Raw genomic sequence first — 24,736 nt, 5'->3', positions numbered from 1 at the left:
GAAACATAATTTCTTCCATTTTGAATTCTTCTAAAGTGTATATTTTTTTATTTTAATTCTGTACTGTGATAAAAGGGTTGTGCCATATTCCGAATATTTTGTTTAAATGCAGAGATTGCAAACTGAAACCTTAAAAGGCTACTTTTTGGTCAGCTTATTGAATTATTGTATGGACAAATAATTCTTTATTTTAGATAAAATTGCATTATTTGGGTAATGGAACATTTAAGGGTCAAGAGAATACACTCAACTCACATTCATGGGTAATTTAATTTAATTGTGCAAAAACAAAAAACACAGACTTGTTTTTTTTCTATACAGTTTTATTTACAAAATGTATTAAAACTCTTTGTACAACACCTCATTAATGAGGCTTAGTAAATTATGCCCACACATGCAATTCTTACTTTACTTTTGTAGTCGCTAGGTTGCTTGGCAATTTCTGTTTGCTGAAGTGCAGTTACAAAAAAAATAAAGAAATAAGGAAGAACAAAATGAAAAAAAAATCTTGAGATACTACTGTTGACCTTCTACAGCTTGACGTAAGTAGCGGAACTTGTTATGCAATCAACACTTGTTACATGCAGTTTTAAAAAGAATAAAACCAGACGTTCTTTTCTGAAGGCTTCACTCCCATAAATTAACTTTTTTTAAACAAATGTACAGGTTTCTTTTTTTATTATTTTTCTTTTTCTTTTTTTCTGTTTTAATTTTTTTAGAAAACTATCTTTCCACAATTTGTAGTTATTTATATTTAATCCTTTCTTGGCATACTTTAAAGACTATGGAATCACAGTTTTCTTATAGAGGGTGAAATAATTATAACAGTATTAATGGAAATGTATTCAACTTGATTTTAAAACCTGGCCTTTGGGGCCTGTAGACAAAATTCATTTCAATACTTTTTGCGACGTTCTGAACGCAGAAACAAATTCCTGTGCCCATAAATGAAATAAATGCCACCAGAACATATCACAGTTTGATTGAAAATGTGCAATGTTTACCAAAATAAAAATAAAATTAGAAATTTGGGTCTCAAAGGCATCATAAACTTTATTAAATGTTTTATAACAAATTGTGTTTGAATCGATTTAAGATCTTTCTACTCTTTAACCTCTGAAAACAGTTCTGCATTTTATTATCTGATGTAACATGATTTGTCCAAAGTAATCATTGTTGATGTTTTTTTATTCTAGACTTTGACTTCTAGACAAATTAAATTTCATCATTGTTCCTGCCAAAATAAGAACACTTCAGACTTTAAATACCATCCAGACAAGATGTAATTAATAAGCAGGTGTTCATGGGAACAGCCAATTTGAGTAACCAACAATTATGTTGATTTTTCTTCCAGAATTGACATTATCTAACAATCAGACACCAAATTTAGTCTGAGATTTGTCTGTTCTTGAACATGTCTTTCAGTAGTACATATTTTTAGTGTATATTGTTATGCACAAAGCATCATTTCATCATTTTGAAAACTATTTCAGTTGTCCATTCACAGCCACATTAATGAGACTTCTACACCAACTTTCCACTCTGTTCCTCTCCTGTTTTGAGACACCAGAAACACTGGAGTTTAAAAACAAACGTTTCATCCTTAAATTATTAAAAATTAATTTAAGAAGTATTTAGGTTAACCTTGGGTTAACAAAAGGGACAGCAATATGACTGGTGTCCTTTCCTAGTTACTAAAATAAATCTGAACCAACAAACCCTTGTAACTATTTTAAATACATTGACTCGGAACACAAATTTTTCAACATTAGATTTGGATGATTCTGCAATACACTGAATAACGCTGATTTTCATTCTTGCTAAGGAGCTGTTTGACCAGTTGTTTGACAGACTCCAGCTATAAAAGAATTAAGTTGTTCAAAACATAGTCCTTCTTGAGAATACCGTTGTTCTTTCCCAATGACTTCTGATCTTGAATATGTTTACCTTTGTCCAGCACTTCTAGCTGTGCTAGGTTAGCAAGTGATGGCTTTTCATAAAAAAATCTGTACTGTAAGGTTCACAGAGTACGATTTCTTCATACGTCCATTGTTTTTTTTTTGTATTTCAAGCGAAGCAATATTACTGTGATGAGTTGCATTGTTGTGACTCTTTGAATGTTCCATAAGGCACTGCAGGAAAAATTTAGTTCTTGAAACGACAAGTCTGTTGCTTCACTGCCGATTATCGTGCCATGCCTGACGCCCGTGGCAATGTGCAGTGATGGTGGGGCAGTCCAGGCCCATAGCCCAACCATCTTCTCCATTGCAACCAGTCATGGATGTCGTGTATACTGTGTGCAACTGTGCCCCTCCAAACTGTGTAACATGGGGAAAGAAAGTCAAATTGTAAATAACACCCATTTCCTGAACAGTCCTCAAAAAGGACAATGGTTCATTTCAAGGGTACAGATACTAATTCTAAACTAAAAGAATACTATACCAGTAGGTAGATCCCTTTTCGGGTCATAAAGGCCCATGGGGGAATTGGGCCACCATTTTTCTTGACCATCCAACACTGGAGCTGGAGGTGATGTGGTCAGCATCACACTCTGGTCGACCTATTACCCCCAGAAGGATTAACCCCCAGTACTCACTTGTAAAAACAGGCTGAGTGGACCTGGAAGGAATTAGAGCAAGATATATTGCTTGCCCCTACCTGGGATTGAACCCAGGACCTTCTGGTCAGAAGATAGACACCCTTACCATCTGAGCTACCTCAGCTCCATACCATGCTACTATTTTTCTAAAACTCCCTTTAATTAAATTATCCCAAAATTGTAAATCTGTAGATAGAGCTCAGTAGATCTTTGTCAGCAGCAATGAAATACTGCATATGCAATAGATTTTTTTTCTAAAACAATTCAGCATGCAAATAGGATGTCATAATTGTGATTAATTCAAGGTGAGGATGAATTGCTCTGGATTTAATCCATTCTAATGGAGAGGACGTTTAAAATCCCAAATTTCATCTCTTAAACAAATTCAAAGATTTAGGACACCAGCATCTATATAAATCTGACATTGCAAAATTACACAGAGGAAACTTTGTAAATGCAAAAGAATTCTAAGAATTAATACACAATACATTTTTAAAAAGTGTTTGCCATCAAGGCAGGTACTAAAGAAGCAAAAAAAAATTGGATGTCAAGTCATACCCCTATATTTTCACACTCTCTGTTCCATACACGTTGTATCCTTCTCGGTATGTGGCAAAATTCTGGGTGTTTGTTGGGGGGGCTGGTTTAAAGTTTTGAGCATTCTTTGCAAGTTTCAGTCTTTTGGATTCTGCCCGTGACTTGTAACAGAATTCTATTAAAGCTACCATCATGGCCAGCCCAAGCCCTCCAACAAGAATATAGAAGACTCCAGCTACATTGCTCAGGCTCAGCGCGCTTGTCTTGTCCTATGAAAGGTGAATAGAATAATTAGGATTTTTCATACTAGAAGGAGGCTAACAGAAAGCAATAGTCTAGCAAAACTGAACAACAATGACAATGACTACAAGCTCTATCCTTTTGTTTTAAAAGCTTCTGATTCAAATCTCAGCAAAGACTGACATTCGAATGCAGACAACTTTCATAATTTTTTTATAGCTGTAATAACCTTTAGACCTTAACTGAAAATAAATATTGCTAGCGGTGCCAATGGCATGTCGAATGTTAACACCACGTATTTCGGAAATATAAAGTGAAACATTCTGCCTTTGCTGAGGGATTAAATAAAACTACAAGCAAAATGTTAACTCCTGATTGATATGTCTTTCCTTGGCTTTCCTACAATAGTCAAAAGCTTAGAGGAACTTCAGACATTTGCAGTCAAGCCAATTTCTGTGAGAGGACAGAACCAGACAAAGGATGTCAACACATGAAAGTGTGCATTTTTTCTCTGAACAAAACAGCTTTGGTGAATGTAGAGGATATGTTTCACCTATCTTTTGTTAGAAGCTCACTTAAGCAACTACTATAAGGAAGATGGTCAGCAACTCACAGGTCGAATCTCCAAAGCCCTGGCTAAACATGTCCTAATTCAACAAATATGAACTTGATCACACTCTAAACTGTATGTGTGCAAAGTAATCAAATCATTTTATTTATAATTATCGTTCTATAATTCTAAAAGCAAGCCTTTTAAAAGTAAATCCAACCATTTTGCTGCTGCTACAATACCTTCCAAACTTATTTATTGAAAATGTATTTATAAGAGTTTTACTATTTGCAGTTTAACTCTCTGAGTGTTTTCAGGGGCACTTGTGTGTTTAATCCAGAATAGTTCTGATCACCCAAATCCTTCTGGAAAAACTACTTCCTTTGAATGACTCACACTCTGGGATAGAGGGAATACTATGTTCTCAAGAGGGTTAAGTAATAGGTTTATAACATTCTTTGACTTCAAATAGTTTGCAAACAAAATACACTTATTTTGATCACTCTTTCAGATGTGACTCCAACTTGGGATTCCAAGGCATTAGCAAGTCATTTTGGAGTGGTCTTTCAAAATAAGAAACTTTGTTTGTCAGCCACACTACAAGAGGTTAAAGAATCTAATAAACATAATCCATGCAAATAAGTAAGAACGCTAATAAATCAACTTTTAATAAAAAGTTTGGTTAATAAAGACAACAGCATAATAGTTTAGACATCATGAATGTCAAGTATGAAAATGAAGAAATATGACACTATTGACTTTCTTATCATAATATCAAGACTAAAATGCATTGCTTATTTATACTTCATAAACATATTTCTGTGGCATGCTGTACTTATTCTTCTATAGACAAGACAAAATAACATAGCATGAAAATATATATAAATGTATTTTACAGTACTGTAATCATTACTTTATTAAACTTTTGAGTACTGATAAAAATAAAATACATCAATACTTTAACGGGAAGGAATGACTGAATACTTTATGCGTTAAAAAATTAATAGTTTATAGTGGAAAAATAAAAATAAAATAACTAAACAGCTTGATATTTCTTTTAATTTTAATAACAAATGAATCATACAAAAATAAAAGAATAGATGCTTTTTGAATATTGTTTTTTTCTTTGCATATGAACAATAAGGTCAAAATGCAATTTGGAATCAGTACAAAAGACCTGCAGCGACTGACCTTACTTCCAGAGTCCTTGGTTCCACATTCACCCTTATCGTACCACCATTTGTTTTTCAGCTTGTCTAAGATGCCTTGTTCACTGAGTTTCAATACTGCAAGGTTTACAGGAGTTCTTCACGTGGGAAATAACATAAATAACATTATATTATGTTATTTTATGTTATTCAAGCTTTTAAACTACTTCATATTTTACAAAGCGATAAAGCAGGAATCCTGGCCAAACATAACATCATAGAGTGCAGGCAAACTGTCTATTACCTTTTATATACCAACACTAGTCTAAAGTGCCAGGCCTACCCATATCGCTTCGAGTAATCGGCACACACTGTTGCAGAGTTTAACAAGAGTCAGGGACTGTTAAACTGTAGACGACACAAGAGAAAAACAAACAGAAATGCTAAAGCTGTGTGTGGCTTTTTTACCAGTACTTAAGAAAACCGATCCAATAGGAACCCCTACTTGACTGACAGGCAAACAAAAACCACCAGTTAAATTTCATACCAGTTGAAGAGAACTGTAATCAGTCTCACAAAAGAACCATACAGAGTCACACAGAGGATTTTAGATTCTTCTTTAGAAAGGGCTCACTGTTGCATAGCATTTCATTCATCACCACATCTTCGCATCACCATTCAAGTCATAAGACACATGAATGTTAAATGTTAGCTTGATTTACACAAAACACTCTCCCCAGGTTGTGCTTGATTTCAGCAAATTGACTTTACGTAAAATCCACAATAACACTTTCGAGTTAAGGAGAGCGTACGTTAGATTTGTGAAAAGCAAATAGTGTGGCCAGTTCCTACCGTGAACAATTTAACATAAAAACCCCTACCAGGGCTCCGTTTTACACCTCAGTTTTGCTTTGCTTTCACACACATGTGGCAGCCTCGTGGTGCAAAAAATAATATCCTGTGCTTTTTCATTGGAGATTGTGAGTAACCATATTGCAATCATATATCTGGGCAGTATTCAAGAGATTCTATCATTATTATTATTTACTGCGCATTTTATTTTGTGTTAAATTACTGAACAGTACAGTAGAGGACAATGAAATGTATAAATGCGTTAAAAGGTAATTCGCTCTCATTTACTGCAATGTCTGTTATTAACCGTATGATATATTTGGTGTATTATTATTGTAATTACAGGGTTTATAATGTTTTTTTTTAATTCATTGTTATTTTATTTCTCTCCTCTGTGTAAAAGGAGTAAGTTTCCATTCTTTCTCCCTCATGGAGTGCTAACTGCTGCACTCTCTTCCCCCTGCTGTGATATCTGTTTCCTGTTGAAGGACAATAAACCCTGGTGGAACTATAACTCTGCTCTCCTGTCCATCTTCCTCGCCGGCCAACACAGGAAAGATGAAGGAGGATCACTGCAATAGCATGAATAGTAATTCTCTATGCACGTTCAAGTAATGGCTAAAGAAGGATAGTTTCTGACTTATGTTATGTTCGGGGTTATGTAAAAACGTGGGGAATGGGATCTTTACATAATCAGGGGAGTGGGTGTTTAGGTTAAAAATATATACTGAAAAGTAAGTCTATTCAATATGAAATAAATCAAACTTTGTTAGCATATATATTAAAATACACATGGAAATAAAATAGTTTCCTTAGTTCTTTCTCATCCTAAATTAAATAATATATATTAGTATGCCATTTTGTGTCGCTGAAGGTGGAATTGTAGCGGATTGCTTGTTTAGACATTCTTAGAGCATTTCATAACAGCTTCAAATGCCTACATACTGTACACCTGTAACACCCTTTTTTTTTACAAAAAACAATCCCACGCTTTCCAGAAAGTGATACCTACAGATTCCATGTTATCAAGCTCAATAGTTCTGTAGGATTTTCAAGAAATTATACAGTATATCAGCATTGCTGCTAAATTTCAGTTTTTCATTTATGTTCTTAAGATGATAAATGGCTGTTTTGCAACACCATGAAATATATTCACTGCAGTATTCAATGTTATGCTTTGAATTAATATTCCAGGCAAAACACTACAAAAATTATGCCATCTGAAAGAGCATAGAATTATGCTGTGTTTGTTTTACACAATGAGCTAAGAAGGAGCCAACCTGAGACTCCCAAATGTCCCATTTTTCCTGAGACTCCCAAATAGTTGCATTATGTTGCATTGTACTGTTCTTATCTTTCTATGTGATTCAAATACTTTATTACAAGGGATGTGTGTACCTTTTATAGGATATGAACTTTGATGCACTTCTAAAGCAAATGATTTATCTGAACATTAATGATCATTAAACAAGTCATTTAAAAAGCATTAGATGACTGAAAAGGGTGCCTTTTCTGCTGTCGAGCACTTATTTGTTTTTGGAACCCCTTTGTTATGAGCATGAACTAGTGCCATAATTTCCAAGAGAAGGCAAATGGAATAAAACTGGAACAAAGATCCCTTTTCCCAAGGAAGTATATGTAGTAACGGAGGAAATCTCATGATATAGATAGGAATTTACTTTACCTTTCCCAAATGTTTGACTGTTGCAAGAAATAATCGAGCAACTTATTGATTTATATCTGTATACTGTGAACTTTAAAAAAAAGTCTAAAATACGTTATGAAGAAATCATGAAAAATAGACTAGTTTTGGTGCTTTGCTCACTGTACCTTGGACTAAATCTTGGACATGGGGTGACTCCACTGTTATGAAATGCCCTTCCTCTGACTCTTCAAGAGACAAATTCTTTGACTTAGTTTCTAAGTTTAAGTTTTTATGAGGGCCTATGGCTGATTGCCTTACAGTCTATCCTAGATATTTTTGCTTCATTTCTTTACTCTTCAATGTCTTTTTCTGCTTTATCACTAAAGTGTCCTAGGGATTATTATTTTGTGTGTACATTCAATCAGTCATTTTTTTCTGTAGCACCCTTCACAACAGGTAGCAGAGACCCCCAGTGGGAGAATAAAAGTCCTCTGGAGCTACCCCCACTCAAGTCAGAATGAGTTTGTGATACATGCATCATGCAGCAAAGATCAGATATGGTAAAATAATGTAATATTTATATATATATGATTATGAAATATTGCACCCGAGTCCCAAATATTAGATCTTTGGCAATAAGGGTTATACTTTAGGTGCTGCATAGATGTAAATGATTTCAACAATTCTAATATTTATTTTAACTTGTTAATAAAGACTTGTTAAAAAGTCCAATTAAACATCAGTTAAATTAACTGATGTAACCAAGAGTCTGGCATTAGTGGCTGCGTAAATACTCAAAGATATTTATAAATAGTTGCACAGAGTGTGTATTCAAGTCACAGACTGGGTTATTGGTTAATCGATTAGGATGTGTGCAACAGTTTTCTCATGGGTTTATTTTTGTATAAAACAATGTCTCAAGGTGAGAGAGAGGAATGGGTTGTAGTAAAAAGACTGGGCTGGTTAAAGGGTTTATTTTATTTTGATAGTAGCTACTGTGGTTCTTGTAGAGGCTACAGCTTGTATGATTGATATTTAGGTTCTTTACTTATTGTTGAAGTCTTCCGGTTTGTAAAGGCAGGAAATTTAGTTTCAATATTTAGTTTAAACACAGTCCACTCTGTTTTATTTATCAAGCTCTACCAAAAGCTGGGATCTTCCACAATAAATTTACTGAGAACTGCCTTTATCTTCTCTTAATCTACATTTGTGTTGTCAGACTTTGTATATGTGTCTTTGTTAGCAGACCAAGTATCCAAATGTACAAGTAAATAAATAAACATTTAATGTATATTGTTTCAAACACATAAGGTTATTAGTACACGGCTATGTCTTCTTAAGCTGGAGACAACAAAATGTTAAATAGGAAACAATGCTTCTAAAATGATATACTGTATGATGTCCTGTTTAATTCTTAATTAAAACACTGCCAGTGCGATTGTTGTGGATAGATGCACCTCTCCCCAGCTAACAATTTCTTGATCAATACATTTTAATAATTGTGCAGTAGGTACCATATTAGAGAGTGACCTACTGGTATTTACTCTGGTACGAAAATAAGCAATTTAATATGTGGGCCGTGTAATAAAAAAAACTACCACCATTTCAAGAAAGTTAGCACTGAATGGATGATATGCATTCAGGATCAGTCTTTCAGCTTGCAAATGCATATTTCATTAGGCTTCTAATGTGTGCTTGATTTCCTAGATGCAATGACTGATTAAGTGTGATGATGTTTCCATATAAGAGATTTAAAGGTAAAACCTCAAGCCTGGGAGCATGTCTTTTTTAAAAGACTGGTTGTACTGCAGGTACCATCAAATACTTCCAATGGATATTGCATACAATGCATTCAAAGCATGTATTTAAAATTCTGAAGTTCATAATTTTTGAAAATTGAATAAACATGAAACACCAGCCTAGGTGATAAAATAATATTGGTAGTCTGTGTCCTGTTTTTAATCAAAACACTTGGCAATTGCTTGCAAAATAAGGCACCTGCTTTGTATTCTTACAGTAATAGTATTCAATACCTCTTTACACCAAGGAATGGATAGCTATTGTCAAGATCAGCAAAGCTAATTGGCTTGTCTTTGCAATTAGCCAGGTTCATTCAAAACAAAATAATAAATAAAAGACATCTGGCATGTACCCATATTTGCTGGAGTTATATCTGAAGACCATTAGACATTTTCCACCTTGGGTTCACCAATAACTTCATTAGTAATAGATTGAACATCCTTTGAAGGATTCTTTCTCTGTCCATTCTCCTAGCAGAGAAAGTTTTAGTTCTACATGACAGTTTCAAGTATAACTGAAGAGCACGGGTTAGTACTTTTTAATATTCAGGTGCTGGGTGAGACTGAACACTTATGCTTTGTCTTTTTATAAATTAGAATTCCAAGTTGTTCATTTCCTATGATGAACCTGATTCCCCTCAGGACTACAGTATGTATTACACCTAATCATGCAGCTCTGGGGAGAGTCACTGAAAAGAGAGCTGTGTCTATTACATTGTGTAATGACACAATAACAGTCCCTCTTGACTCTTTCTTAGAGCATGGATTCCTCTTTACTAAATACACTGTTGTCTTAAAGAAGATCTAGTGTATCATGACTCCATATCTTAGAAAATTGTTTACTGATACATGTCAATTTCAATTTAACTATAATTATTTATCAAAAAAGTTTATAACTATAAATATTTAACTGGCACACTGATATACAGATTTTTAGTCCTGTATTAAAGTACTATTTCTTGATAAAATACAGAAATACAGATCCTCGATATACTATAAGATAAGACAATGAGATTTTTGTGGTGGCAATGTCTAATAACTTCAAGATTTCATTTTTAATATATTTATAACAGTGAACTTTGTTGGCTGCTGGGTTTGAAAGTAAAAAAAAGGAAACCTGAATTTTTTTAAAATACGAGTTAAAAATACTTTGTGCTTAATTGGCTCTGTATTTATTTCCTTTTGGAATGAAAAGCTTTCAGATCCACCCACAGTGCTCTTCCAGTGCTGTCATTAATCCTGCAGAAAAAGAAAAAGCCTTTGCACAAAACATTAGCAGCTGGTCTTCATGTAGACCTAATAAATAGAATGACAGGCCACTCTTACCATGACTTCCCTGTTACCTCACTGCCTAGGAGAAACAAGAAGCAGATCAAGAGTTGTGACATTTGGACAAAAATTGTCTTTTGACAACTGCAGGGCAGCAAGGCATTAATCTTAAAACTTTGCATCATTAAAGACCATTCTTTCTTATGGTATTCTTCAAAACATCAGACATTGCATTTAAAAAGCCTACAAAAGACTTCCTCTAGTACAGCAGATCATAAGGAACTCTCGAGCTCCTAAAGTATTTGCAGTGGATGTATGAATCTGCCGCATGATATCGATAATCCACCTATAGAAAAAAGTGGGAATGAGGAATAAGGGAATAAGTTCATTTGATTGCTCCTATTACCCCTATTACCTATAATACTCATGCTACAGACCTTTCCCCTCAGTATGTCACAAATTCTACTGGTCCTTTCCTCCCATTAGCCAAGTAAGGGTTTCCAGTTTGATCACAGTTGCTTTAGAAACTGGAAAAGCCACATGGAAAAGCCGTTCTGTTGGCCAGCCTAGGTGTTTGTGAATGGTTTCAGACATAACAGCCTTGCCGATTACTCTGCACTAAGGTACCCGGTTTTGGTGACATTGAGGCTGACCTTGGAGTCACCTCCCCCGCTGCCGCACTCTCCCTTGTCGTACCACCATTTGTTTTTCAATTTGTCCAAGAGGCCTTGCTCATTCAGTTTTAATACTGCCAGGTTAACAGCATTTCTTGAAACGATAAAACATAACTCGTAAGAAAATGCACAGGTCCGTGAATGTAGAATAATATTCAGAATTATTATTAAAAGGAGCACGAGAGGACAAATTGGTTAAAAAATTTCACGGATATGGAGAGATAAGAAACGCTTGTACAGCAAAGAAAGTGTTAAATATTGGAAAGGTGGCATGGAGGATAACATTGCTCAGAACTGAAGTGTGCGGGATGGGGAAACTTGTCATTGAGAAGAAAAAAGTAACAACAACAAACACCATGCAATTAACATTCGTCACAAGTGACAGCGCAGCTTTTACAAGTTAAATTGAAAAACCGTTGAACTGTTAAATTAAAAGCGACAACAGTCAGAGAAGACGACACACAGGAAAGGAGGAAAGACAGAGGGAAGAAAAGAAAGAAACAGGAGGAAAGAAATAAACACAAAAAAATGGATGCATTAAGTCAAATTATCCTTAATTTACCAGATAACCATAATATATCAATTGAAAAAAATTAAAGTCAGCCTTCAAACCCAGGCACAATAAAAGCACATAAAACTGTTACCTCATGATGTTCACCCAAAAAAAAAAAGGAAGAAAAGGAAATGACAACACAGAACATCAGGGTAGGTGGAATACTATAACAACATAGAGAATATTGTTATATTATTCCACCCACCTTAATGCTGAGCCTTTGGGAGTCGCCACACCATAGCCCTTGGAGTCGAGATTTCCGCCCACTTTCATGGTGTCACAGGGCTTCCGCTGCTCAATGTATTCATTCATGGTGGATTCGAGTAGGAAGGCGAACTTGCCCTTCGACTTTCGTACCCGGGCAACCCCTTCAGCTGTAGTTTTAGCAAAGACAGAGGGTTCTGCCGATTTCATGTATGACCACATTTTTTCATACACTGCTATTTTCGAACGCTGCACGGGGAGACACAGACAAAAAAAGAAGAAAAACATGAAAAAGAGAGGCCAAACACTGTTTGTAGGTCCAGATATTTATACCGAAGCTTTGGGTTCCTGTTAACAGACCTGAAATATTTATAGACATCGTCAAATAGCAGTGTTTAATATTTTTTAAAACCTTTCAAAGACGTTGAGCTAATTAGGGTACATGTAAAAGGTGTGCCACATGTTTAGTGTATTTTCAATATGTTGCATCATACAATAAATAGATACTCAAGTCCAGTTTAATACTCATTTTCATTTATTTTTAGTAATTCAAGATTTATTAGATATTTAAACATCATAAATCTTGTAATGTGTTTTTAACATATTGCAGAACTGGTACGTTGAAAAGCATATATTGTAATAAAGGACATTGTTACTGAAGACTGTTACCTTTAATTTCTGTAGAGAAACAGCTCTTGGATCTCCCATGTAATGCTACTTATTTTTATCTGTTTAAAAAGCATGACTTTAAATGCTTCATGCAACAGAGTTTAATCAATACAGCAGTTCCAAGGTCAATATATGCTACAAATTTCACCACACTCACATACAGTAAGGCAAAATAACATATTTTCTCAGAAAATAAATAACCGAAACAGGAACACTCAAAGTTCATCTTCTGGATTGAATCTGTGACTTTTATGTTACATTTGAAAAATATTCAATATTTTTACAACACTTGCTAAATTCTGTTTTGATAAATCTGCTTATACTAAACACCTGTGATTTGTTAAAAAACAAATTTGTGATTTGTATACTATAGCTTTTTTTTGTTATACTATAATTAAAGAAACAATTATTATAGCACTGCAATAATGTAAGTTTAGTCTGTGCACTTAGAAACACTAAGAAACACATTGCTAGAGCATGATTTAAGTGGTGCATACTGTTTTTAAGGTGAATTAGGTTTGGCACAGTATGTACAAACTATATAATTTTTTTCATTCTGTAAATTATTTCAAGGAGCTGATGGAATATCTTAAATACTTCACTGAGAGGATTGTTTCAGAATCGACACTGAGACACAAACAAAAGGATGCAAGTAACTATGTGAAAGTGTATTTAAAACCAAGAACAGGCACACCTTCATGCAAAAGGTTTTGGGAATATGGAACACACTACCCAACCTGTTGACAAAGCAAATACTCTAACTTCTTTAAAAAACAGCTGGATAACATCATCAAATAAATAAGCTACTTAATGCCATACAGGGATAAAAAAAATAATGGGAACTTTTAATGAAAAGGACTTGTATATAAGTAACTAAATTTCAATTAAAAAGGATTTTACACAGGTTTCATGTTAATTTTATTACTAATTACCAAGACGGTAATGCCCACATACAGACTCAAAACTGGTTTCATGAACACCAAGATAAAGTCAAGTGCTTTCACTGGATCTTAAAATCACTGAACCTTTATGGAAGGTTCTGGACCTTTGAGTACAGAGTAGATTTCTAACTTCTACATTTCTCAAAGAACTAGCCTTTCTTTTTGAAGAATGGTCCAATATCTTACTAGAATAGGATTGAAGCTGTTCTGAAAGGAAGGGGTGGCCCAACTTCTCACTAGTATTTATATTATTCATATATTGCTTAGTGTATCCATTATTTTGGCCACCCCCTGTACCAAACATTTGTAAAATTTACAGCATGCTATGCAGCATAAAACTGGATTCATAATTTCCATTGAAAGGATTCAATCAGCAAAATGTACTTTATAATAAAAGCTGTGGCAAATCAAGTTTACATAATCAGAAATGAACTCAATTAGAACAATTAACCTGCAGTTCAATCTGTTGTGGGTTCTAAAGGGCCAATCTTTATAGCATATCGTAACTATAACTACAGAATTTTTCCACAAGTTCCATATTTCAAAGTGAACAGAAAGTGGACAACTGAGCACACATAGGCACACCCTGCAAAATCTAGTGTGAAAACTCGAATGACAGTGTATCTATGATCCAATAATGACAACTACTGGAGAATGTGAAGGGGAAATTGGGTACTCATTAAAAACGATTGAGAAAAAACAAGACTGCACCTATGTGTTTGCAGGATAAATAGTGCGAGAAAGAGATAAGAGCATATTTCGTTGATTGTAAGGTCAGATCTTGAAGTTTCCCTGAAAGTAACTGGAGCAGAACTGAGTAACTATAATAAGTATCAACTCAGTTAGTCAATGTCAGTACATTTTTTTGAACTGGCATTCTTATAATTTCAGAGTAATTACACTCTTTACTTAAATAGGTCTGCACTCAAGCACCTAATGTAATAGGATTTCACAGTGCAGAAAGAGTACATATATGGGTACATATTTTGGACAGTGGTAGAAGCAGATGGCAGGGGGTGTGGTTTAAAATGAGTGGGATCCAAGCCAACTGCCAAATTTGTCGTGTTTTCGACAAGCTGGCTGTCACGAACAGTTCTTTCCGGGCCCTATGCGGACGACACGATCCGGAATGTGAGGATACAATTGGGAAAATAGTCATGCAGGAGAAGGGTCAGGAGACAGGGGGCGTGTCCGAGGAGTGCAGGTGTCCAGGGGGAGTGAATCCAGGGCGAACAATCCAAGGGTAAATCCAGAGGGGGAATCCAAGAGGGGAGGTTTAGTCCAAGACCAGGGGATCCATCCGAAGTTAAAACCAGAACCGGGTCGGGATCGGCGGGGCAGGGAATCAGGAACAGGAAACTAAAACCATAACGGAGCCAGACACGGCAGGACCCCGGGCTCTCACGATGCGGAAATCAACGAGAAGCCTCGGGCAAACGCCTGCGTCTGGCTTTAAAGGTGGAACTAAAGAGGGGCTGGAATAAGGAACAGGTGTGGGGAATGGGACAGAACGAGGAAGGGCTGGAGCGCCCTTAAGAGGAGGAGTAACGATTGTGACACTGGCAGCATCATAAATTACCATACGTCTGCTGATTCATTTGAACTGAAACCAAAATGTGGAAAAATGTCTGCATTTTCTAAGGAGGACACATGACAAAGTCAAAACTACGTCACCAATAACAACAACCACTCCCTTTTTGAACTCCAGCTCTTAATTTGACCTAGAGGGATTGACTTCACATTTTTAATATTGTTCAGTGCTGCCACCTTGGACACTAGTAAATAGAGACTCTTTTTAAAAGCACTTATAGTAACCATCTTTAAAACTTATGTGATAATCTCTAGTGCCTAGTGACATACAAAATCATATTGGTAAGCATTACAGAATTTAAATTGGACAGACAACTTTGTCAGGCTTGTCAGAAATTAATTATATTTTAATATTTTAAAAGCAGTCAGAGAAACTGCGGAATATTTCATGATTATTTTTAATATGTAAAAACTGTTTTTTATATTTAATATGTAAAAAATGTCTGAAGTGATATTGTACTGCATAGCTGGTGCCATGTTGCACTTCATTTCAAGGCAATATTTCTCATGTGGCTTGGGGTTTAGTATTTCTTAGGCCCATTAAACATAATGAAAGGATGAAAGGGCCCATGTAAATGTGAATTAATTTAGTCATTTCCTTGTGTGATTACTACTCTACATATACAAATGACCAATTTCTGTGGAAATATCTTTTATCTTTCATAATCAGGAACTACCATTCATGGATCCTCATTATTTTCTTCTCTTTTTTTGCTTAATTAGAAATAAAATTCCTACAAAGCACCTTGTACTTTCCCAACATCTATCACTGGAAATTTACTATGTATTCCATGAACACAGCCCTGTGTTTGGTTGAATGGCAGTTCTACACTTTAGTTATCCTTCATTAAAGAACTAACATAACAAAAGAATCTTGCTTTACTGGTAATGCAAAACTGAATCTATATTTTTTTACTTTGTATAATTTTATATTTGCAGATGCTAAGTATTCTTTAGGAGAGTACAGGCATAAAGGGCAAATTCTGTAAGGTTAGGGATTCATCTGAAACAAGCTTCCAGACAATGGAGTCTCAAAACAGAATCAAGAGGGATTAGGGATTGATTGCTGCAGAGAGGATGTGTGCTGCCTCAGTGCTTTATGAAGTCAATTTATCAATAGTAGTACCTAGCAGTATCTTAAAAGAAATGAAAAGAAAATGATTCTATGTCCCACTTAATTGTTGTAGTATAGTAAATGGGAAATAATCAAACACACCATTTTAAAAAAAAGTCTTTATAAAAATTAGTGTGCTTAAATTCACCTTTGATTCTATATCTCTGTGCATATTTTGCCTTCAGCAAAGATTTTTTAAACTTCAATTAGTAACAGTTTTTAAGGTTTTATCCCAATGTACAAAGCATACTATCAGAGAACATAAAAAGCATCAAGAATTGAACACTAATAAGCTTTATTTTATCATGCATTTTACTCCTACGTTCAACCCCATCAAAAAAAAGTCCTTGATCTTTTATAATAACATTATTCATTATACTATAAAAAGCTAAAATGTTTATATCTATGGGTTCTCCCAACAGGGAAAGCTCCTAGGATTAGGAAAAATGGGGAGCATAAGTGCATATACATTGATAGTTGGGGAGAAGGACAAGTCTTGACATCTGACATCTGCTGTGAACCTCTCAGATTGACATCATGGCAAATGCTCAGGTATCAGATTGTGGGAACTCCCAGGGCCCCTGTTTAACTAATGGTTAGAGGCCGAAAATGTGAGGATGGGGAACATACGGGCGGTGAGGTGGCTCTATGGCTAAGGATCTGTGTGTGTGGCTGGAAGGTTGCCAGTTTGAATCCTGTGGCTGGCAGAGGAATCCTACTCGGTTGGGCCCCTGAGCATGACCCTTAACCCCAACTGCTCCAGGGGCACCATATAAATGGCTGACCCTGCACTCTGTCCCAACGCTTCTCTCCCTGTCTGTGTGTCTTATGGAGAGCAAGTTGGGGTTTGTGAAAAGACACATTGCTAATACAAGAAATTGTATATGGCTAATAAAGATCTTATCCTATATCTGCCAAAAAGCTGGCACTTGAATGGAGATCTCCACAAAGATATCAACATTAAGTGGAAGCATCAAACATTGATATAATTAATACAAAATACAACATATCTAAGCAGAGACCAAAACATAAACACAGCATATTGCTTCATCTGTTTATACTTCTGTTGTCAATATGCACCACTGCTTTCTTTAGCATTATTTTTTAAAATGATAGATAATCTTATGCTGATAAGTGAGCCACTAAATTAACACAATTAGAAGTGAACTGTCTAATGCTGACAAATATCAATTGATTGAGAAATCTAACCTCTACAACAAAATAAAAGATATCTTGTAACAGGAAGTCAACTTGTTCACTGACTGGGAGGAGGCAGCTGCTCCTCTCCATAACTGACAGCTGTGATTGAAATGAATGCCCCCAGTTAGATGGTGTGTGGTAGCCAGCAAAACGATGAAGACTACACACCAAGAAGCTCTGCAGAGGAGTCCCAGAGGGAGAGCTAACTACTAAGCCGCAGGTCCAAGACATTAATAGAGAAGGTCAAGGGGCTGATAGCAACAGAGTGACACAGAAATAAAGAATGAACAGACTGTTCCACCCACTGTGAGTAAGACCAGTTGGCTTGGTCTCTTTGTGACTAGGAAATAGGACAATGCATCAGCTGGTGTCTGTTTATTACTGAGATGAAGACTCATGGGCTAGCACTAGGTCTTCTTGAAGGGTGTTACTGAAACATCAGGAGAAAAGGAAACCATCCATCCCAGTAACTGAATTCTCCTTTTAGTCTGAAACAGGTTTTGCCTTGGCACAACTCAGAGATGACACTCAGAGCAGGTTGTATGAGAAGGTGGTAATGGTAGATGGAACAACAATTGGCCCACTGAGCAATTAAAGCCACTCACAATTCCACATAAAAAACAACGTGCTCTTTAGGTTTGATCTCAATACTTGCTGAGAAGTAGTTAATTCCCAGGAATTTAAGATTGCTAAATTTAAGGTACGTTTTCTCTGCAACCCATTCAGTACTAAAAGTTTCATGGAGAAACAAGGCACTAAATGAAATTGAGCCAGGCTTTAATAGCCTGGAACTAGGCTAAATGTGGAGAAATGGTACCTGTCCTACATGCCAGAAAACCAACAGGAGAGAAGAGAGTGCCTAGTGATTTAATTAGCAACAGAGGCCTTCTGTTATTTTTTGTTGGCTTGCCCATTTCACCTGGTACGTTGAGGTGAAAAGATACTGTATCCACCAGGTTAAAGATACTGTATGCTGGTCCTGGCATTACTTCCTGAAGGCATTTCAGTCCCTAGCATAGCACAGAACAATAAAAAGAGCAGTGTCCTGTTCTGTCCAGAATACCCTCTCTTGGTCAGGGTTAAACTGGGCCAGGACTCATTCTTCGGGTAAAATGTGAGAGGCATCCAGCTTAATTGCCATCCAAGAGGAGGCAGCTGTCATTCTCCATGCTCCTGATACCTGAGAGCTGCGCTCCTCACAATTCAAACGATGACTCCTGGTTAGCATGTGTGTGTGATACCCGGCAACAGGGTGAGAACTACACACCAAGAAGCTCTGTGAAGGAGCTCCAGATGGAGAGCTGACACCAAAGCCGAAGGTCCGAGCCACTGAGACATACAGTCGAGGGACAAACAGCAAGAAACCTGCTTAGAAAGAACTGAAAGTTGGGCCTGCTGAGAGTGAGACCATTTGTGTTGATGTAGAAGAAACTGGACAAGAAGCCACAAGAGGACCACTATAAGCTGAAGCCACTGTGGCTAACAGGCTGCACAGTGGTGAAAGAAATGCCTTTTTGTTCACAGGGTGAATGCTGCAATACTTTTCATTTCTGCTTCAAAGAATAAAGTGTACTGCTGCGCTCTGACAACAGGCTGATCAACTTACAACACACCTTTTCACCCAAAATATTAGCAGATGTGATTTGCAGAATACACTTAATCTGGACTATTGAAATTGTTTACACATTATTATAAAAAGGCATCTCCCTCCTCACCCCAAATTGTATAAAATACAAATAATGTTCCTTTACAACGACTGCAAATATCCTATTACTCAGCTTGCAATTAAATTACATATAATATACAGTAAACAGCAAATAACTTGGGAAAATCTTTTGGTCGCCTGTACCAGTAGTTAACCCATAGCCTTTTCTTTTTGAAACAAGCATTTAGGGCTAATTAAGAATTTAAGTATTGTTCATAGTAAAACTATTATCAGGGGAACAAAGTAGACTAGAAAAGGAACATGTACTGTCGTACAATTTCTATCATCTAGGCCTTCAAATGTGCTTAATTTGCATTAAAGGCTGAATAAACCCCATGCAAGCACTGGGGTTTATGACAGATGCATTTTAAATAATGTGACAGAACTTGATGCTGTCCTCAGGATATAAATCTGCTTGAAACTGAGGTCAGGATCATGTGTGTGAAAACAACCCAACAATCTTAAAATATCTGTATTGCCTTTTCTAAAATATAACTCAGGTCAGAACACTGGCTTGTAACCATCTAGCCTCCAGTTCCTGTCATTCCTGAAATGAAGACTTTAGCTTCTCTGCGTGTCAAAGATCCTTGAAATGAAAGATGAATAAAAAACAAAAACCCAATCTAATGAAATGTTGCTGTTTGCTCAGCGAGGGATATCAAATCCAACACCAAGCTAAAATATTTTTTTAAGCTGTACTAAAAATGTTAACAGGGATTCTGTAACCAGAGCACATTTTCATCTGCCACACAGCCTGTCAGTTAAACTTTGCTGAGAAGGGCAAATAATTAAAGCATCTCAAAGTCAACGTAAACAGCTTTCTTCATCCTTAATGCAAGGCTAATCTTTATTGATTTGGATTTAGTCAGGCTTTTTCACTGCTGCTTGAATACAGGACATAACAATCAGGGATGATAACTAATATCAACAAAGCTGTTGCACTTTTGTTTCATTAACCACTACAAACCACAACACATTTAGTTTGCTGTCCAAACACAACATAGAGTACAAATATAGTATGCATATGTTTTTCAATTTTTATGAGTGCTTTTAAAATCTTCAGTGCATTTCTTTTTTCCTAAAGAATACTATAGGTATTCCCAGTCCAAATACTTGCCAGTAAGCTATACAGAGCACTGGATATGTTTTATTAGTGACAGAAGCATGTATTGCATTCTAATTTATAAACTACATGCAAAATTCCATTAAATCCAGCCCCTACAATCATCTCAGTTCGTTCAAGGTTACCCTCCACCTACTTAGAACTGTTTCCCGGGTCACAAGCATGCTACCACATTTTAGCTAATCGAGTAAAGTAAGGATCTTGTCAAGTCTTCCCTTACTGAGCAGCAAAATTATTTCCCTTTCTACCAGAACACACAGGATATTTATTCTGAAAGACTGGGACTTCAAAGCAAAGTACAATACTGGGTATTTGACTATCGAGTTGCTTTGGAAGAATTTTAGGTTTGTTTATAAAGTCAGTTGTTAGTGAACACAAAATGTATTCACCATTTCTCTGCACATAATAGCTGATTTAAAACCCGGTCTCAGAAATTAAAAAAGCAATTTACAGTTTTTGTAATGTGTAAAAACAAAATATAAGGAGCATCAATGCAGCCTCGCAGCTTTACTGAATTTGCATAAGCTCTGCAGAGGAGCTGCAAAGGTCATTTGTCTTGGCTTTATGAAAAGGTGACTGTCTTGAACAAATTAGGATGTTTGCAAGCCACTTTTCAGTTTATTAATACTGGATTTACATTTTAAAAAAGTCACTTTGGTCAAAGACTTAGTAAATTGATTTACCTTCATGTGGGATTTACATAAATCTTGTTTGAAAAATACACAGAGCTCTCTAATGTAATCCCCAATGTTATTTGATATTTTAAGGCAACATTACTGCAGTAAATGGGGTTAAGCATGAAAATCCAAACTTAATCAGTAATATAACAAAATTCAACAACTAGAATTGTGCTAATCGTGCTAACTAAAATGCTCACATCAGTTTGGAGCGTTTCTTTGTGCTTTTTCCCATTATTTATGCATATTAAAACTACAGTATATTATACCTGCTAAAATTTGATGCACTTTTTGCTGCCCAGATCTAGCCAGAGACACACATGGTGTTTCAAGCTGACACTATCTCAGAACTAAATAGGTGATAAACCAAAAGTGAAGCTTACTCCATTTCTTAGTTCTATTACTGCTTTTACAAAAATGTTAGCCTGTATGATTAACCACTTGTTACACAAGCTTTATTTCTGACAAATTTGTTATTGCCACCAATTTTAAAGAAATAGTGCCCCTGTCAGGCCACTACTTAGGTCTGTGAGATATTTCTTTGTAAGTTTTATTGTTCAAATTCTCAAGAAAAAGAACAATTGCTCTGATGTTTTTTTTGTTATATAACTATCGTAAGCTGTGTCAGTTTGGGGAATGATTTCCATAATCTATTATTATTAATTTTGCCCTGGTTTAGTGGTGACTCCAAACATCACAACTCTATAAGAAGAAGCAAGAAAATAACATCTAATGGGGATACTCTATACTTTTCTAGGAAAGACAAAAAGAAGCAATGATTCTTAAAATACTTTTTTATTTCATTATCTCTGAGGAATAATGACTGCTACATTCATATCTGGGTGCTTTTTCAGAATACGATTTTTTTTTCAGAAACCTTAAGTGTCAAATTGTTAAATATGTCATACACTATGATTCCAATAAACAAATCAGTTTCACCTTACATAAAAGAATGTATTTAAGTACTGTAGCTCATAACATATACTGTAAGAATTTTGTTCAATACCGCAGTTAGAATTTATAAAACTAGTTTTAAGTTATTGTTTGAGTCTCAAACTGCAGTGGTTTGCGAACTATCTGAGAGCTCTAAAGGGTACTCTAAAACCTTTAGGTGTCCAGTGTGAATTCCGATGGTTAATTAGTCATACTTATGAAGCTGAACTGGCTATTTTTTCTTGAATTATGTGTAAAAATGTTGGCTAAACAGGTACCTGCAAGATTAGGGCTGTCAGTGCAAGATTCATCTCCAAATGACTTAAAGTATAACAATCCATGTTTTGTATAAAAAAGTCATCAAATTGATTTTTTTGGACAGCATAAAAGGAGTTCACGAAGAATATACTGTAGGGCTAAATGGACAGTTGTTAATTGTAAACTGTAATTGAATTATAAATGCAAAAAAGAAGGAACAAACTAAATGGTTTTTAGTGTGTTGGTGAGAAACCAACAATGTTAGTGTTATAGTGCTAATTTTTCAATATCCTATGAGTATCCTTTTAGATGATGCCTGGAAGAAATCCCAAGATAGATTTCCTTGGGATAAAGGCCAAGGAACTTGACCATGCAGTTTGTGGTGGAGGTTGGCACGAAGAAGTCATTTACACAATAAAATTGCCTTTGTACAAGAATGTCACAGGAGAATCCTGTAAATGTCAGAGGCAGTGCTTTAAATGCCAATGCATTGACCCTTCTGAACAAATTCTGACACAGGTTAAAAAACTGCCATTGACAGATTACTCACTACGGCATGACTGATGTTTGAATGTTAAGGAATTTATATCTTAAAGCCATTATATAAACATATAATATTTTGCCTGATTCGTGCGTCTCACTGTTTTCAGAGAGGCTGCTTACAGTATGTCATTACTTTATAACCAAATTATATAGTTTGTCAGAATTTTCTGTATCGCGTGAATAGAATTGATATACCGGTCAATGTTATATAACTCACTTATATAACACATTTTTATCTAGTTTACTTGATCCCATGATCATCATAAATTTAAAATTATCCAACTTCAGATTCTATTTTCAAGCGTGCATCAGAAAACTACAATGCAGTAAGATTGAAATAAAATATTTTTCATGCATTCTTTATTTTGGAACTCTCACTTCTCATATCTTTGTATTTCAAAAGACGTTTTGGAATTTCCAAATAGACATCTTCCATCATAGTACTACATCAATAGCATGCCATTTTCTTATATAGTATAAAGTATTAGAGTTAAATTAGAATGAATGTCCTCTGCTTGATCAGTAAAATTATAAATGAAGCAGTGGGCAAAATGGTTTATATTTAATATGAATCTGACAGATGCTAGCCCCTGACAATGTTCTAAAGAAAGAGGTTTTTGTTCAAACACAAAAGCATGATTGATTTTCCCTGCTTACCCTGAACTCAGTATCCTAAGTTCTAAAATAGCGGGCTCACTCAAACTCATTAAAGACATGACATCTGCATTCTGCTGGACGCATATCATATGCACACTACAGGTAAAGGACCAGAATTATCTTCTTATTACAGCCCCAGTTATTAACTTTGACTGCATACTGTATGTATGCATTTGTATGCATACTTCTTTCTGGCTGCAGAACTAGCAATTATAGAAACCTATAATTTCACCATAAATAGGATTCAATCAGATGAACTATCAAAGATATCTTTAAATCCCCTACTCTAAATGATCATTTTGACTATTTAATAAAGCTCCTCTGATAACACAGTCATATTTCAGATTTGCTCCTTTATTCTAAAATATAAAATATGTACAATTACATATAAATAGTATTAGGTTCAAAATAATTCTTAGCATATTCTATAATATACCAGCATAGTATATTTGTTTTATATGAAGGTTATCATTCTGCAAATTTTGTCTGCCAAGGTTACTATTACATGCATACTTTCTATTGCATGCAGTCAACAAAATAGTTCTGAATGTTTTCTGTTTTTGTCTGATGATATTTTATTAAAATTATTTGAAGACCAAAGTTAGTAGTATATTAATGGTGCTTCTTGGTGAAGATTTTTAATGGAAAAAAATCTTAAACTCTCCACTTTCTACATCAATGACAACTAATAGAGTTTAAACAGACAGACTTTCCTCCCATTGTAAGAGGACAGCACAGAATAATTAGGAAGAGAATCCTTAAATGTACAGCTTATTATTTCATACCAAAGGATGTTGATTAAAAAGGCTTGCTTTGATATTTCCACATGCTTTCTACCATATGGGTCTAATTAAACTAAAATGTCTTTTGTGGAGAATGAATTTAAAATATAACTTGAAATATAACTCCTATCAATCAGTGTTTTTTTTCTTCTTCAGTCATCTGTAATTTTTAATTAAAAGTCCCTTGGAATCATAGCTCACACATACCATTTCCAATCTGAAGACTGAGAATGTAACTAGGACACTCATTATGTAGTATATTTTAGATCTACAGGTCCCTAACCACCTTTCAATTATCTCCCTTACAATACTTTTGACTGGTCTACAACATAGCTCTGTAAATGTCTGCATGCCAAACAAATCATTCATTGATTTATGAAGTCCAGCAGAAAGAACAGCAGAAGCACACATTGGCTTTTAGCTTTTTGTAACAAATAAAAAAATGCTGTTACTTACTGTAGCACTTTTAAAAGG

The 24,736-nt window shown here is 35.4% G+C and overlaps 1 protein-coding gene across 2 annotated transcripts in view; it reads right to left on the bottom strand.

Annotated features, from left to right (window-relative positions):
- Positions 1-667: 667 nt before the first annotated feature.
- LOC148828614 (glutamate receptor 3) overlaps positions 668-24,736 on the bottom strand; it is a 130,482-nt gene continuing 106,413 nt past the window's right edge. The window contains exons 13-16 of one of the 2 annotated variants that reach the window (XM_088925601.1): positions 12,072-12,319; positions 11,293-11,407; positions 3,158-3,405; positions 668-2,318 (exon numbers count right to left, since the gene is read on the bottom strand). In XM_088925601.1, the coding sequence (XP_088781727.1) occupies positions 3,160-3,405; positions 11,293-11,407; positions 12,072-12,319 (609 nt within the window). In that variant the 3' untranslated portion in view covers positions 668-2,318; positions 3,158-3,159. Of the gene's footprint in view, positions 2,319-3,157; positions 3,406-5,131; positions 5,233-11,292; positions 11,408-12,071; positions 12,320-24,736 lie in introns of those variants that run through there. The other variant, XM_088925602.1, reaches the window with a different exon arrangement.

The sequence above is a fragment of the Atractosteus spatula genome, chromosome 9 (genome assembly GCF_055471065.1).
Source record: "Atractosteus spatula isolate fAtrSpa1 chromosome 9, fAtrSpa1.hap1, whole genome shotgun sequence".
Taxonomy (NCBI): Eukaryota; Metazoa; Chordata; class Actinopteri; order Semionotiformes; family Lepisosteidae; genus Atractosteus; species Atractosteus spatula.
The sequence above is the reverse complement of the archived record's forward strand: the minus strand, read 5'-3'. Positions and strand labels throughout refer to the sequence as shown.